Below are 16645 nucleotides of genomic sequence, written 5' to 3' on the forward strand. Positions count from 1 at the left end.
AAGAAAAAATTAAGTTAAAATTCAAGTTCCCTGCAAGTGAAAAGTAAATGCAAATCTATAAACCATGTATGCTCATTTTTTGATATATTTCAAGAAATACGAGCTATTAGCTGCTGAACACAAGACAGTAGTTAGAAAATGCGTGAGTAATTATAGCTACCTCAGGTTAGCTCTGGTTACTTTGGCATTCTCAGAATTCATGGAAAGAGCCTTCCACTGTGCAGTTTTGGCCATTTCGTCTGATATGTTTACAATTGAGGGATCAACGCTAAAGAACAAACATACTTTCTGGTTAGTATTCAATACCTTGCAACAGCATTATACTTATTGTCACTCATCAATTACATCAGTTGTGCCTTTTTTCAATATTTACGCAGCCACAAGTTGAATTCACCACTTAGAAAAGTATTTAAACAAAAATTTGAAAAAGTTTAACTCGCTTGTGCAGCCTTAATCACGTACCATAAAGCAGTTTCTCACATAGATATCACTACAAGATTGTGACCATCTCTTTTCTGAATAATCTGTAACTTCAGAAAACTATTTAGAATGTTCAGGAAAAATGAAATTAATCATACTGTTCTGCTAATGCTTTCATAGATCAGAATTATTTTAGGCAGTTTCCAGGAAATAATCTAGTGCTAAAAAATAGATGTTAAAAAAAAAAATCTGAAACTGGTAATTCAATTGAGGTTAAAAAGTACTAAGAATCTATAAATCTCAGTATCTGGACCTTTTCATTTTACCTCCTGCAGAAGTTCAGCCTCACAGGTGGTAAGCTTTTAAAATCCATGAACTTCATACATTTACATGTAAAGATGACTTCGGTATTGCCTGTAGGTATTTTGTTCTGTTCCACACTCAAGCTTCAGAATCTACCCCAGAGGATAAGATCTTTCAAATTCTTCAAATCAGCACAGAAACATTTCAAAGTTTGTGTGTTTTTGTTTGTTTTATTTTGTTTTGCTTGTTTTTTAAACTCAGGAATCCCCACACAATGCAAGACAGTAAAATATATAGTAAATACATAAGCACACAGTTGGTGAAATCATAGTTCTATTGTGAGAGTAATTAGCATCTCGATTTAAAACAAAATGCTTTAGTGCCACTGTCATTTGAGTTGCTGAAGTTGGATTAAGCCTGCTCTTAATGTAGTCAACAGGACTCAGCAGGAATATCTATCTATCCCCCAAATCTGCCTGTTCCCAACCCAGGCCAGGATAGACCTCTAAAGCCCAATTTTTTAACCTAGGCACCCTTAATACTAGAGAGGGAAAAAAATAAGCTGACAAGCTATTTATCTATCACATCTTCCAGGTGTGTTGGCAGCTGTAGAATACCTTGCTACTAATCATAACACTTCAGTAGTAAGAGAAATACATACTGAGGCAAAATGCCTTCTACTGCTGGAAGAACCTTTTAATCTGTGAAATTCCAGTACTTCCTTTTCTGGAAGAGAATTGATAACCCCACTGCACTCACATTTATGTTAAGAAAATAGCCTTCTTAAGCAACAAGGCTACCTGTGAAACATTTGGTTTTTAGAAATTACAGACTTTAGCCCTCACTTAAATAAACCATCAAAGAACTGCACACTTAGACTTTGTCTGAAAAATCCAAGTGGCTGGTAAATATATGGCTCAACCGATGCTATTAGTTGTATTTCATGCATAGTAGCACGCAAGTACTCCATGAAAACTGACCAAGGAAGCTTCTTCACCTTGAGTACAGCTGGTTGAAATTGAGTCATCTGATCTGTTCAAGATGGTCATGTAAATTTATCATTAAGATGCAGTTTTAAAGAAGAAAAAAATAAACCAAAAAAACCGCCACTTTAACACGATGAGATACACCTTAATACTTCCTAATCAAGGAAGAGTGACAAGCTTGGGGAAAAAGATTAAACTTATACACAACTAACTCAGCATAAAGCAAATTATGTTATTTGATACAAAACCTTTTAAAAAGTCCTGCATTTTATTATACCTGTATTTTAGGGTTTTTACGGGAAAATTCAAGACATTTCCTTCTCCATATTGAAGGTGTACGCTTTCATTGTCCCCTGTCTGAAGCATTCTCTCTGCTTCCTGTAAATTTCAAGTAAACATTTGATAAAATTAGTCATGTAGCAGAGATAAAACAATTTTCACACTGACAATGTATTTCAATAGGGACATGGGGGCTCCCTGTAGGTACTGTAATTCAAGCAAGAGATCTAGTTATGACCTCCTTTGTTATTACAAACATGTAAACTGGGGAAGAGGGTGTTACTTTTTAAGTTTAAGGAATTCAACTTGTTGGTGTACAGTTAGTGGAGACTTTTATGGAGAAATTATGCAAGTGCATTATTACTGACTAGCAGTTGTTTTTAACTACCACTCCGCACACAAACACAAGCAGAATGTCCCTTATATGGTAAACATCTTTGTCTCTACTTTAAGCAGAGTAGATCCCTACTCCACTGTGTTTCTCTCTCATCCATTACCCACCTTCACACCTGATGAAAAACAAAGACAACAACATTTTGTGCCAAGAACTGGTTCTTTCTAAACCGTTTGCTAATTTTCATCACAGGGAGTCATAACTCATAATAGCATCCTCAAAATAGTAACTTCCCTTAATTGCCAGTAATTGTTCTCTATCATTAAATCTCATTAGTGGAGAACTTCAAAACGTATGTTTGGTTATAAAGTCATATGCTCATGGCACTTAAAATCCTTTGTGTCATTAAGCATTTTCTAATGATTTATAACATGCTCAATTTGAGTGGTTTTACACTTACTGCCTTCTCTTTTTTCTTTTTGTCGTCTTCTTTCTTCTTTTTACTTTCTGGCATAAGATCATCAAGCCAGCTAAGCTCTCTTTTGGTGAAACATAAATCCATGAGCTTGCGAATGAACACTAATGCTAGAACCTTAAGGGAATCATAAACAGAATAATTTATATTAAACTACTGAAATTAAGAAAAATGCACATGCACTTCTAGTACATTCAGTATTTTTAACTGCAGCCTTTTTTTTTTTTTATAATACTAGTTTTTACCTTACTGAAAAGTTGGATCATTTCCCCTTTGTAGCTTTTTACAGCTGAATAATGTATTTTTCAAGAAATTAAAAATCTTTGTATAAAAAAAAAGTCTTAATGTTTCAAAAGTGAACAACTACTGAAGTTCTTTTGTTTCTTTTCCACCCACTCCCTTCCCTCTTAAGGTAGTAACACATTCTGGGGAGATACCGGATGATGATGCACATGCTCTTGGCAAATGATTAACTTGTAGAACAGATAACTTACCATCATAGGGAAAACAACAGCAGCTGCAGAGGCTTTAATTACCCACAACAGAACAAGACAAGTGAGCTGAATAACTGTAAAGATATGGACCTTCCAGAGTGGTACGTAACGTAGATATATCAGGTCAGGTTGATGTTTGGCAGGCATTCCAAACAGTTTTATACGGTCAAAAAACTGCATTGAAAAACAAAAACATCCTTCAGTTAATGATTTTCTTCCTCTCCAAAACAAAACAAACATTTTAGGACACTCCAGAAAGATAAATTTATCCCAACTGAAATACTAACAAAGGACACTGAAAATTCAAGGAGGTGTGGTTGGGGGCTGTTTTGTTTTCCTCTTAACCATTAGTACTACAACATTTTAAGAGTATTTCAGAAAATTTGTTGTTCAGCTACACTACTAAAATAATAAACGTAAAACAAATGAGAAGTGAAGACAGTGGCCACTCAACATGACAGGAAATGATCCTACATCCTTAGGATATTATCCTACATCCTACTCTGAAAATAAATATTGGCTTACGTTATTGATGATTCTTTTCTTGCAGTGGTAAAAACAAATTGTTCCTTAAAATCGGATTTTACCTGAATGCCTTTTAATGAAGAAACTCCCATGTAGAGAAAGACACCATACAAAACTGGCATTGGAATAAACTGCAGAAGAAAAAGCACCAGTTACTTGCAGAATCAACACGATATACCATTGCAGTCCATATTAGTGAAATACATTAACTGTTTTTACGTTGTATTTTACCTATGTGAAAAAATTGTACACACTGAGGCTCTATTTATAGAGAGAATAAACGCAGCAGTCAACAGCAAAGAAAAAAAAAAAGCTGGGAGGTGGTGAAGGTCCTGTGTTCTTCCCATAGATCTAATATTAAAGTGTGTCATCGTGATTTAAAAAAAAAAAAAAAAAATAGTAAGAATGGACAGTCTAGACTGAACATTTTCTAGGTTGCTACCAATATTTCTATTAATGCTAAGGATGTTGGTTTAGGTTTCTACTTGATAGGAAGTGTACTGAGACTACCAGCTTCATGAAACTGCCATATGAAGCTTGCCATATTTTCTTTTCCCCCCTCACTAAGCTGGTGTTTCAGGATCTGCTGAAGCAAAAAAGAAACCATATCTAGTGATCTATAAAAATCTATTCATTTTTCAAGGCTAAATATTTCTCCAGTAGTAAGATTTAAACTGATCTTCTTAAGATAATGAAGTTGTTCAGAAATTTTAGTGGCAGTTCCATCAAGCCTCTGCAGCCTACCGAAAGCATAATTGCTTTGCTCCCAAATTCATGAAAGATCTGAATAAAGGACAGTCAGGATGTAATTGGAAGCCTTAATAAAAACTGCTGCTATCAAGACTCAACAAAAGCCTTTATCGAAACTTAAAATAGCGTGCAATAAAACTATGCCTTAGGGATTTATTACTGTGTGTGTATATATAGAAGATGGTGTCTTCATCATGAGCTATGTAATTTGACGTGCTAGTACTTCTTCAGCATTAACTTCTGCATTAAATCAGCATATATCAGCACATGGAACAAAAACACAGCAGCTTAAAAATTCAAGCCTCTCTCTTATTTCTTGGTTTTGAACAATAACAGCTGTTTACAGTGAAAAAGAAAAGTATTTCAGAGTGACTTGTAGTAATCCCATTCCTATTACACTGGATCCCACAGCAAATTAAAGTATTAGTTTCCAAGAATCAGTTGTTAAAAAGTGCAATAAATATCAGGCTTCAACAATCAGCACCTTTACTTAGTGCTTTTGAGCAACAATAAATCTATTTTAATATTTCTGCTTTTGGTTCTGTCAGTTTCCATTATACAGCTCAGCTCTTGGTAGCTTTTCTACCAGAGATTGTCTTATCTGACAAGATAATATATATATATATTTTAAATACTGCTTTATTTTATTCTGACCTCTATGGTCTTTAACAAGCATAAATGATCGGTTATTAAAAATTTATAATATGTAGTTCTAACAATAAACTATAGCTGTGTGTTCATAGATCTATTTCCTCCCATTACCCAATCTAATCTTAAACAGCCATTAGAAGCTACCTTTTTGTGATATGAGTTGTGATCTATCTTCTACAAAATTCTTCACAGGTATTGGTAATTATGCAATTCTATGCCACAACTGCTATTTTGACAAATGTTTTCTATTTATTTCTCTCCTAACTACTGAAGTCAGCACAACAAAACAGAAATGAAACTTATTTTACTCTTATCTGAGCAAAAAGCTTACTGAACTGATACAAATTCAGAGGCAAAGTGTCAGCTGAGGCCACAATTTGACCTGCAGAATCTCTTATTACACCATGATGCTGTGTAAGGTCATCTCAACACTTTAAACCTCAAAGGCAGTTTAAAAAGCTGGAAAATAAAGAAAAGTGAGCAATGTCATTTCTGATGATCACTTCTAGTACTGTGTGTTTCTGCTTCTTTGGCCATATTACATTACTTCTGTTCAAGTGACTTTATCACTCTCTCAATTTTTAAAAAAGATTGCTAGCAGGAAAATTTGGTAACATGGACAAAGATTCTTCTCTGCTCACTACACTTCTAGCTTGCTCAGTTTTCTTGCATCTTCCTCCGTTGTTTCTATTCAACTAACTCGATAACAAGTCTAGATATGTTTTACTTAACATAATAAAACTTGGTAACGTCACAAAAAATAAATCACAAAAAGAAAGTACAAAGAACAAAAAAAAATATGAGAATAAACTCTTTTACCTTTAACACAGAGGTCATGAACACTGAAAGACCCATGAGGACAAAAATCATCAATCCTGTCACTCGCTGCTCCCGGATTCCCAAAAACTTTGGTTGCTCTCCTGGTGCAGAGCATTCAGATTCAACTTTCAGGCTGTTAACATGACTTATGGACAGGACAGTTGCTGCGACAAACCATGGTAAGCCCATGATAGAACATACACCCAACATAACACCAACCATGAACAGATCAAGATGATAACCACAGCCTTTCTGTAAAATTAAGCAAAGAAATGAATCATTTGATAAAGTTTCTATTTATACTATACAAGATTTATAAACATAGTTGGTAAATAACATATTACTAAAAAAGTTAAAGACATTGGAAGGGCCCAAAAAATTAGAGTTGTTCTTTGCATTAGTCGATATGTATGTTTATATAGCAGCTGCTGGTAATGTTTCACAGACTTAAAGAATTAACCTACATGTAAATTAAAATAAACTCAACTTACAAAAAATTAGAGTTTTGTGAAAATGGATAGACTTTTACCTTCAGTTTATGCTCTTTTCTGTTTATAATAACAGCTGTTATTTGTTGATCCATGAAAATGAGAATCGTACAGAGTAAGGCAGGAACCGCAGCTATCAGCAACGTCCACCAAGGATTGCCTCCAAGAGGATCTATGAACCATCCTCGGTCTTTTCTCGTGGGCTGATAAAATAAATAAGAATTAATTCACTAAAACTTCAGATTTTATTGCAACAAACATTAGCTGCAATGAACAGGTCAGTAGTCTTATTAAACATGAGCTTAGATTTTTCTTCCCGTAGCTTTGATAAAAATACCGACTAGCTGTTAAACATGAACAACTTGAATGAAAACATGAGACTTAAATGAAAAAAATTAAAATAATCCATTGCATTCATTGACTTCTGCACATTTGCACAAAAGGATACACCCTTTTCAGTGATACTACAATGTAAAGCATAGTGGTTTATTTCAGGAGAGACATACGCTCAGAAAAGAAGAGAGATTAACAACTACAATTTAAATAAAAAAAAATAAAATCCTCTTTCAATTCAATTCCATTGTTCTATTGCCTATAAAACTGCAAGAATTAAAAAAGTTTATTTTAAAAGGTTTTGTCTCTTACTTCAAATTTCTCTGGAACATGAAGCTTAGGAGAAGGTACTCCTACAAGATAGTCAATCAAAACCATGATTACAATGGTCAGAAATACTGCAAAGTCACTGATGGTAGAACGCACCTATAAAGAAAAGATCTGTTAACTCTTGCTGTTTCATCGTTACAATTGGCACATATAGAAAGAGAATTTTCTTCCCTATGAATACTGAAGTCTATTTATATTCTACTACACCACTGAATATTATGTTTATTTCCTTTTTTATATTTTAGCTGCCTGCCAGAATAGCATGAAGTTGGAAAAGCTCAGTATTCTCTACAACTGTTGATCTGATGATCTCATCTAAATTTAACTACCACAAAGAAACAAACTGCTCCAAATTAACTCATTTCTCATCTTTGTCCTCTGGCCTACTAAGAGGATGGGCCATCACAGCTAGTCTCTTGTAGCTTCATTCAGTAAAACCACTGAATTGTTCTCAAAGATGACTTTCTTAAGCATTAGGAACACGCTGTAGGTATGAGTTGAAGTTCAGAGAAAAATCTACCCCCTTTATTCTGGCTAGTAGAAACAAGTCCAAGGATAACCACTAAGTTTTAATCATTATATTAACATCTGTTAGAAATAGTCAGGAACCACTCAGAACTCTTCTGACATCATCAGCTTAGAGAAAGCAATCAGTTGTTCTGTATGACTAGATGAGAGGGAATTGTGTGAAAATAATCACTCCAGATGATACCTGACAATACCTACTAATATGGAAAGACAAACACTTAGGTGTTCTAATGTTTAGAGTAAAAAAAATTCAGTTCTGAAAATTCTACTCTTCTTTCTTGTAACAAAATTCTAAAATGTCTTAATTTTCTGAATTATTAACTAATTTTATTTTTAATCGCTTTTCTGTCTTAAAAAATGTGGTTAAAGCTGTTCTCTCAGCTTTGTTCTTTGTTCTCTCAGAACAAAGTTCTGAAGCAAAATAAAATAAAAAAAAACTCTGCTAAGTTACACTGATCTATTTAGTACAACATAACAGTCATATCTAGTTACCTTAGTTGGGAAATAGCGTTTGGTCTTGAATTGCTTAAGGAAAGAGGAGAGGAAAAACGTTGTAAAGAATAGTATGACAGACCAAAAGAGAACATCTGGAATATATGGTCCATGATGGCCACAAGCTGATCCACGAAACACACCATGAAATTCTAAACATTCCTGCAAAGACAGAAAATCCTTAAATTTCTAGTCAGGTACAGTATTCAACCTATTTGTTTTAACCCTACCAATAGGAAACACACACGAAAATTTCCACAATATCCAAAAGGAGGTTCCTTCTTTCCACCATCAACACCTCATCCTGAAATGCCAAAAGTTTGTGTACTGTCAGTTGCGGAAGAGCCACTGTAACAATTACTCATTTCAGAATTCCAAAGATGCCCCAACATTCATCTTTTATGTTCAACTCATTTCTATTCTATTTCTCGAAGCACCACAAGACTGAATGCGTAAATGAGTTTAGTTGAGGACTAAATCCAGGAAAGCAGACTACTCAACATCAACTTTCAATTTAATGAACATAAACATGAGATCTCCCCAGTTTCTCCCACGTCTTTAGTCTCGAGTTTGTTTTGTCCTCGTATGGTTAAAAAAAAAAAAAAGCATTCTTTCAAAATGAGAAATAAAGTAAAAGTAAATAAAATAAAGTAAAAAACAGAAATGAGTGAAATAAATAAAAAAAATAGCATCCTTAGATAACCCCTACCCAAAAGGCTCAGTGAAATGCCAACTGAATAATTAAAAGCAGACACAAAGTACCAGGAATGAACAAGTCAATTAAGCAAATAGCTGGAAGGAGCAGTCTAGTCCTTACACAGGCTTTTTTTTTTTTTTTTTTTTTTTTTTAAGTAACCTATTAAAAAAGTTCTCCCCATTAACTACCAATTTTGATGGTAAGCACCACAAAATCTTGGATCAGTCCTACCCATAGGAAGAAAAAAATGTTCAAGAAAAAAAGTATATAAAATAAACAAATAAATCTAAAGTATTTATAACAAATTACCTTCTGGGTAGAAGGCAAAAATTGCCTTCCTAGGTAATTATGGCAGACTAGGAGCCATTGCTAGTATGTAGAAAATACTACAGCTAAAACTCTAGTACAACACTGAGGCTTTTAATAGTGTTTTTGCTGTACAGAACACATCCTAATTTCACTGTGAGCCTCTAAGCTCAGACACAAGAAGTGCCCAGACACAGGTATCTTAATTTTATATATTCTGAGAAGGCTTAAGGAGACATACAACGCTAGCAAATACAGTGCAAAATCTACAGCAGATCTAAATCATACAAGATGTGGGCGTAGTCCAGGTGCTAGGGTGCAAGGGTAAACAGATGTGGCTGAAAATATCAAGTTCAGAAAGTAATGCTTTAAGGCTTAGTCTTTCTAACAGCCCTCCCATCTTTCTTTAACCTTCAGTTTTCCAAACAATCAATTTTTAGGTACTTGCTCACTTCACCTCTGTTGTGAGTTTTATACCAATATCTAACATTAACTTAAGAAATGTGTCTGCTGGCATATTTTAACTTCAAGTTCCGCCTTCACATCTTATAAAAATATTTATCCATCCTTTGCAGAAAACTAAAAGAAAGTATATCCCCTGTTTATTCATCTCATCACATTCACCTGCACTTCAGAAAGAAGACTGCTCTGTCTACCAGTATTGAAGTGGCTACCTCAGGCAGCCATTTAAGACACTACAATTTAATGTCATTTAATGTCACTTATCTAAAACAGTACAATGACTGCTTAAAAACATTATTGGAGGAATAAAAATATTCAAAATACATTTTTTTAAGAAATCACTCCTTGCTCAAAGTGAGAAAGAAACCAGATGAAATATATTAACAAGACCAGTATTGTGTGGTTGTTTGTTGTTGTTGTTTTTTATACATACAAATATATAACTTTTAGATACTCACAGATACTGTAAGGTTACTCCATACAATAGTTTCCACAGACTTATTCATTTTTCCCCAGATCCGCAAGGTTTCGTTGCTAGGGTTCTGAGGCTCAGAGCACACACATCTGAAGGGAAGAAAGAAAGAAAGAGTGAAAAAAAGATAAGCTTTTAAGCACAAAAATTACAAACACACTGATCTTAAATAATTTCAAAAAATCCTGAGGAGCTTAAGCCAGAGTTTATCCCAACCTTCTACAAAATAAGCAAAGCACAAGGCTGACATGAAATGAATTACATTTTTTCCCATGGAGGAGGTAAAGGAGATAAAACATGTTGCAAAGAAGTAAATGCACAGGAGTTTCTACAGATTGGACAAAATCCAACCTGTGTATTTTAAAGATTTAGAAGCAGAAAATACATTGACTTAAATATGTGACTGATCTGCCAGTTTTTAAATATATTACCTGAAAATAAAATTAAATAGATGATATATGCAGATATCTATATATTGTGAATCAAAGAAGAAAAAAATCCAAACGACACCACCTTACAACATCACTAAACAAAAATATACTGTGTTATTCATAAAAATTTCCACATAAGGTTTTCTAGACACAAATAGGTTTCTGTGACTGCGTACAAATTGAGGTCTTCAGATTTCTATACAGCATACCATCCTACAGTGAGGCAAAATTCAGTTCCTACCACTGTACACCAACATAAGAGAGAACAGAGACTGGAACCACTACATATGACTGTTGTCAAAGACTTGGTTTCAACATCCCCTTTTCAGAACAGGCACGTCACTAGCCTCTAGAAGTTTCTGAACCATTTCTTTTCAAAACTGTTGGTACCCAGTCATTTATCTTCTATTTTGCATGCCTTCTGATCTACACATGACCAAAAGTGGTCACCCTAAATTTAGACACAATTTGAGTATGTAGTGGGCTAAATGAAGATGTAAAAACATAAATGTCTCATATTTAAAGCATTGGCATGTATCTGTTTTTATTAACTTTATGTACAAGTAAAAGTGCTCCTGCCTACTGCAACGGTTCACAAATTTGTTGGCCTACGGAATTTTGTTGGACAGGTTGACAGCAGTACGTATCAGTAAAAGAACACCTTGAATATTGATTTAATGAGCTGTTTTCAAATAAAGTTACTGAAGTACACCAAACTAAGTTTAATATGGAAGTATTTATGTAGAAGAAGAGAATCAGATAATTAGCTAGAAGTCTCAGGTGAAACTTTTTTTTTTTTCTTTTTTTTTTATGAAATTCATCGCAGTACTGAAAAAACAAACAAACAAAGAAGAACTCTGGAAGGTAAAACCTGCATCCTAATAGCATGAAGGACTAGAAGGAAAATACACAACATGTGTATGGACAAAACCAATTTAATTTGCAAAGCACGGTATTGAGGAAACTTAGGATGTAAATATACTACTGTCTGTTGGTAACTGAATTCTTAAGTAACAGCAAAAGAAAATAGGAGAAGGTTGGAAAGAAGTAACTCATATAAAGTAGTCACAAACAGAGTAACTTGAGAAAGAAATTGCAACAGTATAATGAAAGGAAAATTAAGCAGCTTTAATCGTTAAAGGCAGTTAACATGAACAAGAATGCTGAAGGAAGACCAACAAATTTCTCAACAAATACAATAAAAGAATGCCGCCAAGTAAATAAGTGGAAATCTAGAAAAAAGAAAAACACAAAATACGTAAGAGTATTCCAGACTGTCTTCTGGCTCACTTAGAAGATTACGCTCTGAGAGAACAGGGAAAAAAAAAAAAAAAAAGCACTTTTAAAAGGACGGATTTCCTACAGCTTTCCAATATAAAATCAACCCCCCAAAAAACTGAAGCTTGTGAAATATCCAAAACGACAAGTGTGACTGCACATAAAGCTGAACCAAGGAGATGTCACTCCTTCCTTTCTGCACCCCAATGGGCAAGTGCACATAGCGCAGCACACAGTCATGGGCCAAGGGTCAGAAGATGACCTACAGGCCAACAGTTACTGACTGTCCTATTTAATGTGCTCCCCAAGGACCTAGTGAGCTGCATTGCCCACTGGCCTGCTCGTGACAAAATGGCCTGGATAGATGGACAGCTGTTAAGACAAGAAAGGGAGTGAAAATACCATGTATGAATGGAATGCAAGCAGCAGTCTGAGAGGGTGCATGCCCAGAAGTAGAGAGGGTGCATGCCCAGAAGTAATCATTTCGCACAGGAGGATGCAGACCATCAGGTGGCTTAAACAGAGAAACTGAAAAATGACTTTTGGAAATAAATCAAACAAACAAATAAAATATCCTGGAAATAAATGCTAATGAAGCCTGAATATTTGTAAAGTGACAAGATCCTAGAGTGGAAACACAATAGCTGAAATCTCGTTTGACACCACCAGAAGTCTCCCTTGTGTGGATTACTATGACCACTACTTTGGACAGGTAGAGCCACCCCGCTAGTGGGTTTGCCAGCCAGTTTGCCCTCAAGCTAGGGACTGATAGTGCAGGGTACAATGACTCCCATCCAGCTCAGTCAGCTCTGACCAGAATGTGACTTAGCAGACTGTAGAGAGCCACACAGGTACAAATTAAAACTGGGGCACCCACACGTCCAACAAGAGGGAAGCACCAGCAGCAGAACCTGTGTTCCTCGAAGCGCGTGTGACCATAACCCAAATGTCTGGGGTTGGAGGGTAAATATTGGTGTGGGCATGATTAAAGTCTTTTGGGGATTAGTAATAGAAGATGACTTAGAAATGTGTCAGTTCTTACTAGTATTTCTGAAGTGTCCAGCATTGCAGTTTATCCACTGTCTTGCTCATGCTGAATGTATGGACCACAGATTGTCAGTTACTTGTGTGTTGGTGATGAATCAAGTTAAAGCTTTGATTCTAATTTGGTTTGAACTAACAACTGAGCAGATTTTCCCACTAACAGCAGGATTTCCTCGTCCTAGCAGGTGTGAGCTGTTAAGTCGATTTATCACATTTCATGAAACAGTACCCTAAGCTTGAAAACCACACACCGAGGAGCAAAAGACAAAGCAGCAGATCATAGAAAATAATATATATACACACATACTCAAAAATAAATAAAACATCAAGACACGTGGTATGACAACTACTCAGTGCTGATTTCACAGTGTAAGTGAACTACTTCCATTCAGAAACAGTACATATTCACACTAAAAAGTAGATAAGGTGCACAATTCCCATAAATCAAATGTTAAAAGATAGACCTAAATAGCTTATTATATTCCTTAAATGAAATGAAGTTAATTTAATCTTAATAGTTTTACTGTTTATTATTATGATAAAAAGAGATAGTAGCTTTACTAAGGCAGGAAATAAAAAAGCAGCTTCATTTTTTTCCTATTATTTTCTTCTCTCATATAAAAAAAATCTAAATAGTCAAGTACCCCATAATTGTAGTAGAAAGAAACAGTACTTAAGGATGTTAACTCTGCTCCTATCACAGACAAGCTGAAGAAGCTCTCCATGCCTCATCTGCCTGGAAATAATCCTCACCCAGGTGGGGACAACCATCATGATTTCTTGAAGTGGCAAGGCACAACTCCCATCCAGCTAATAGAACATACTGACTTTTAATCAGGCTGCAGATAAAACAGGCATTGTGACAGCCCCTTATCCCATCCAACCACCCATTGCTAACACAGAAAATTCAGTTCCATGGCATCCTGAATAGAATTTTTCTGAAGTTTCTCATGCTCCTACCACCCCCAGCATTCCTCCTACCCTACCACCAAGAGGCACCAACCATAGCTGGAAAATGGTATGACAATATAACATTTTCTCTATGTATTTTACTAACAAATAGAAACTCAGTACTTACGAATATAAAGTCAGTTTATCCAAATTATTGTGCATATTGAAGGCATATATTTCTCCCAAATGAAAAAGCTTTTCCAATGCCTCATAAATAAATATGATGCATATAAGCGCTGCAAAAGCTTCCTCTGTAAATCGAGTGATGTAACAGACAAGGCTGCTGGCATCTGTTGCTACAAGCACTATGCATAAAAATGCAGTCCACAGACCAATGCTAGTTCGTAGGGAGAGGTAGGACAGCTCATAATCCCTGTGTAAAAAAAAAAAAAAAAGTCTTAGTTGAGCCTAAAATAACTTATACCATACTATATTTGAAAATGTATACTGAGGCCAAATTCTAGGTATTCACAGTGTTTCTCATCCTTGAAGTCAGTTTTGAATAAAGCACAAACTTTTCTGTTTCATCTTCCACCAGAGCTGAACAATGCTGCAAGGTGTTTCTAGGATTGAGGACACAACTACCTGCCTCAAGGAAGCATGATGGGAATGCTCTCTCCAGAAGTACCTGGATGGTTTTTCCTTGGAAAGCATCCCTGTTTACCTTTGCAGAATCAAAGCCAACATCTCCGCACAGTTAGAATATACTATCTAAGTCCCATCCACTTCATCACTGATTTTCTCATTAAGGCACGAGCAACTCAAAGCTTTGCTAAATCACATGCACACCTCCATCTCCTGCTGCTGTCTTTACATCTTTGTGATCATCCATTCTGAACACATCCGCTTTCAGTTACAGCTATTCTAACAAGCTGGTAAGTGAGAAAGTGCATCAAGCTAATAAAAATATCACTACTTACCTGCAAAATTTAAATAATATTTTTTCAAATACTAGAACTGGTCCGGTGCTCCCCAAAATAGTAAGAGGTTGCCCAGCAAAGAGAGAATAGGCAATCCCAGTTAACGAGGCTCCAAAGAGAGATTCTATTGCACTCTGTTCGGGGGGAAAAGAATCTGCTTTTACTATGCTGCCTTTCAGGTTAGCATTTAGTGCCACATCTGCATAAACACAATTTTAAGATGCATTAATGTACAAACAAGACAAGATGTAAAAACACTACAATTAATATTAGTGTTTGAGACACAAGAGTAATTTAACATTGTTTTGCAGTAACAATACCATGGACAAAAGATTTGGAAAGCTTCACTCCTGAGAAACATAAAGCCATCCAAAACCATGAGAACAAGTTACTAGTCCTGCTAGCTATGGAGGAAAAATATGCCAACAATTACTACAAAGAGAAAATAAAATTATGTAGTGTATGGAAAGAATTATCTGTCTCTGTAAAAAAAAAAAAAAAAAAATTGCAACATACCTGTACCAAAACATGACACAGTGTGCTGCATCAAACCTGCATCAGTCAACCAAGCATCACAAAAAAATAACAACTGACAGGAGGTGGTGCAGGGGATATTACTGAACAATATTGGTTTATGTATATGTGACACCATAAATAGATGAACTGTAAACCAATGTCCCACCTGGTAATGCATTTCTTTTTGAGAACTGAAATAAGTATTTTTCTTCAATGAATTGCATGTTTTAAGATAATATTTTCTGCTAAGAAGAAATGTTACAATGCATCTCAAGAGACGTGCAGGGCTTTCTAGATCCTAAAATAGTATTCAAGTTACTTAAAAATAGTTAACTACACCACTTATAACTATGAAAAGTCAAGAATTAGCAGATTAAAGGGTTTGTCAGGAAATTTGCAGGTGTTTGCTATTTTGCAATAATGTAAGATTAAGAAAAGAAAAAGTATGCAAACTTAAGCCCCAATTCAAGAAAGCATCTAAAATAGGTCAAAAGGGTTTGCTGAACTGGAGCTATTAAACATAAAAAACACAAGTCCTTGGTTAATTATGTTAGAAAAAATATATAAACCCCGTCTCTTGTTTAGCTATTACCTTTTAACTACTGGTTTAGTGAATGCATTAACCTTGGGGCTGTCAGTCAAGGTGGCAGGGACAGGAATACTGTGGAGGTGATGACCTCTGGGAATGTGAGGAAAGGTTTCAAACACAAACTGTGTACCTTACAATGTCAGCTACTGTGCTTGAACATGTGTGTTCAGTAACTAAATTTTATATTCAATGATGCACACCAAGTATCTGAAGGCAGGAACAAACCCACAAACAATTCCAGATAGCTAAAAGAAAGAAGGTATTTAAGAATCAAGCTTTAAGAGGAGCAGATTTTCATAGTTATAAAAGGTACATTCATAAATTACATCAACATTTTGATAACCACAAGGAAACCCATTCTTACATTACAAGTGGCAAGAACAGTGCACAGAAAAGATAACTTATTTCTGTATTTGCTATCAGCTTGAAGAGCTACATCAATAAACAAATATCCAAGTCAACATCATTACGTGGAAGAGAGATAAGTTCACTAAACAGTAACACAGTACAAGCTTAAAAACTTGATTTAAGAAGTATTGTGAAGAACTTTATAGCATAAGCTTTACCAGATTCTTAAACTTTGTAAAGGACATTCCTAAATTTATCTTTTCCCCTTCCCCAAAAGGAGAGAAGCCTTGGTTCTTTGTAAAAGATTTAAAACCAGAAAATACACTTCAAACTAGTTTACTCACAAGCAATTTGACACAGTTATTAACATTGCTGACGGAAGTATTATTTCCCTGTCCAAAAACTGAAGTGCAACCAAACATTT

General features: G+C 35.2%; 1 protein-coding gene across 6 annotated transcripts in view; it reads right to left on the bottom strand.

Annotated features, from left to right (window-relative positions):
* Positions 1-16645, bottom strand: part of SLC4A7 (solute carrier family 4 member 7) — a 75164-nt gene that overhangs the window by 4792 nt on the left and 53727 nt on the right. For 3 of the 6 annotated variants that reach the window (XM_084282264.1, XM_084282267.1, XM_084282263.1), the window contains 12 exons: positions 14769-14902; positions 13976-14221; positions 10131-10236; positions 8208-8369; positions 7170-7283; positions 6566-6727; positions 6037-6288; positions 3879-3947; positions 3292-3465; positions 2783-2914; positions 1987-2087; positions 161-268 (listed from right to left, as the gene is read on the bottom strand). In XM_084282264.1, the coding sequence (XP_084138390.1) occupies positions 161-268; positions 1987-2087; positions 2783-2914; positions 3292-3465; positions 3879-3947; positions 6037-6288; positions 6566-6727; positions 7170-7283; positions 8208-8369; positions 10131-10236; positions 13976-14221; positions 14769-14902 (1760 nt within the window). Of the gene's footprint in view, positions 1-160; positions 269-1703; positions 1756-1986; positions 2088-2782; positions 2915-3291; positions 3466-3878; positions 3948-6036; positions 6289-6565; positions 6728-7169; positions 7284-8207; positions 8370-10130; positions 10237-13975; positions 14222-14768; positions 14903-16645 lie in introns of all 6 variants that reach the window. The other 3 variants (XM_084282268.1, XM_084282265.1, XM_084282266.1) reach the window with 2 other exon arrangements.

Source organism: Netta rufina (genome assembly GCF_964035555.1).
Source record: "Netta rufina genome assembly, chromosome: 2".
NCBI classification, from domain to species: domain Eukaryota; kingdom Metazoa; phylum Chordata; class Aves; order Anseriformes; family Anatidae; genus Netta; species Netta rufina.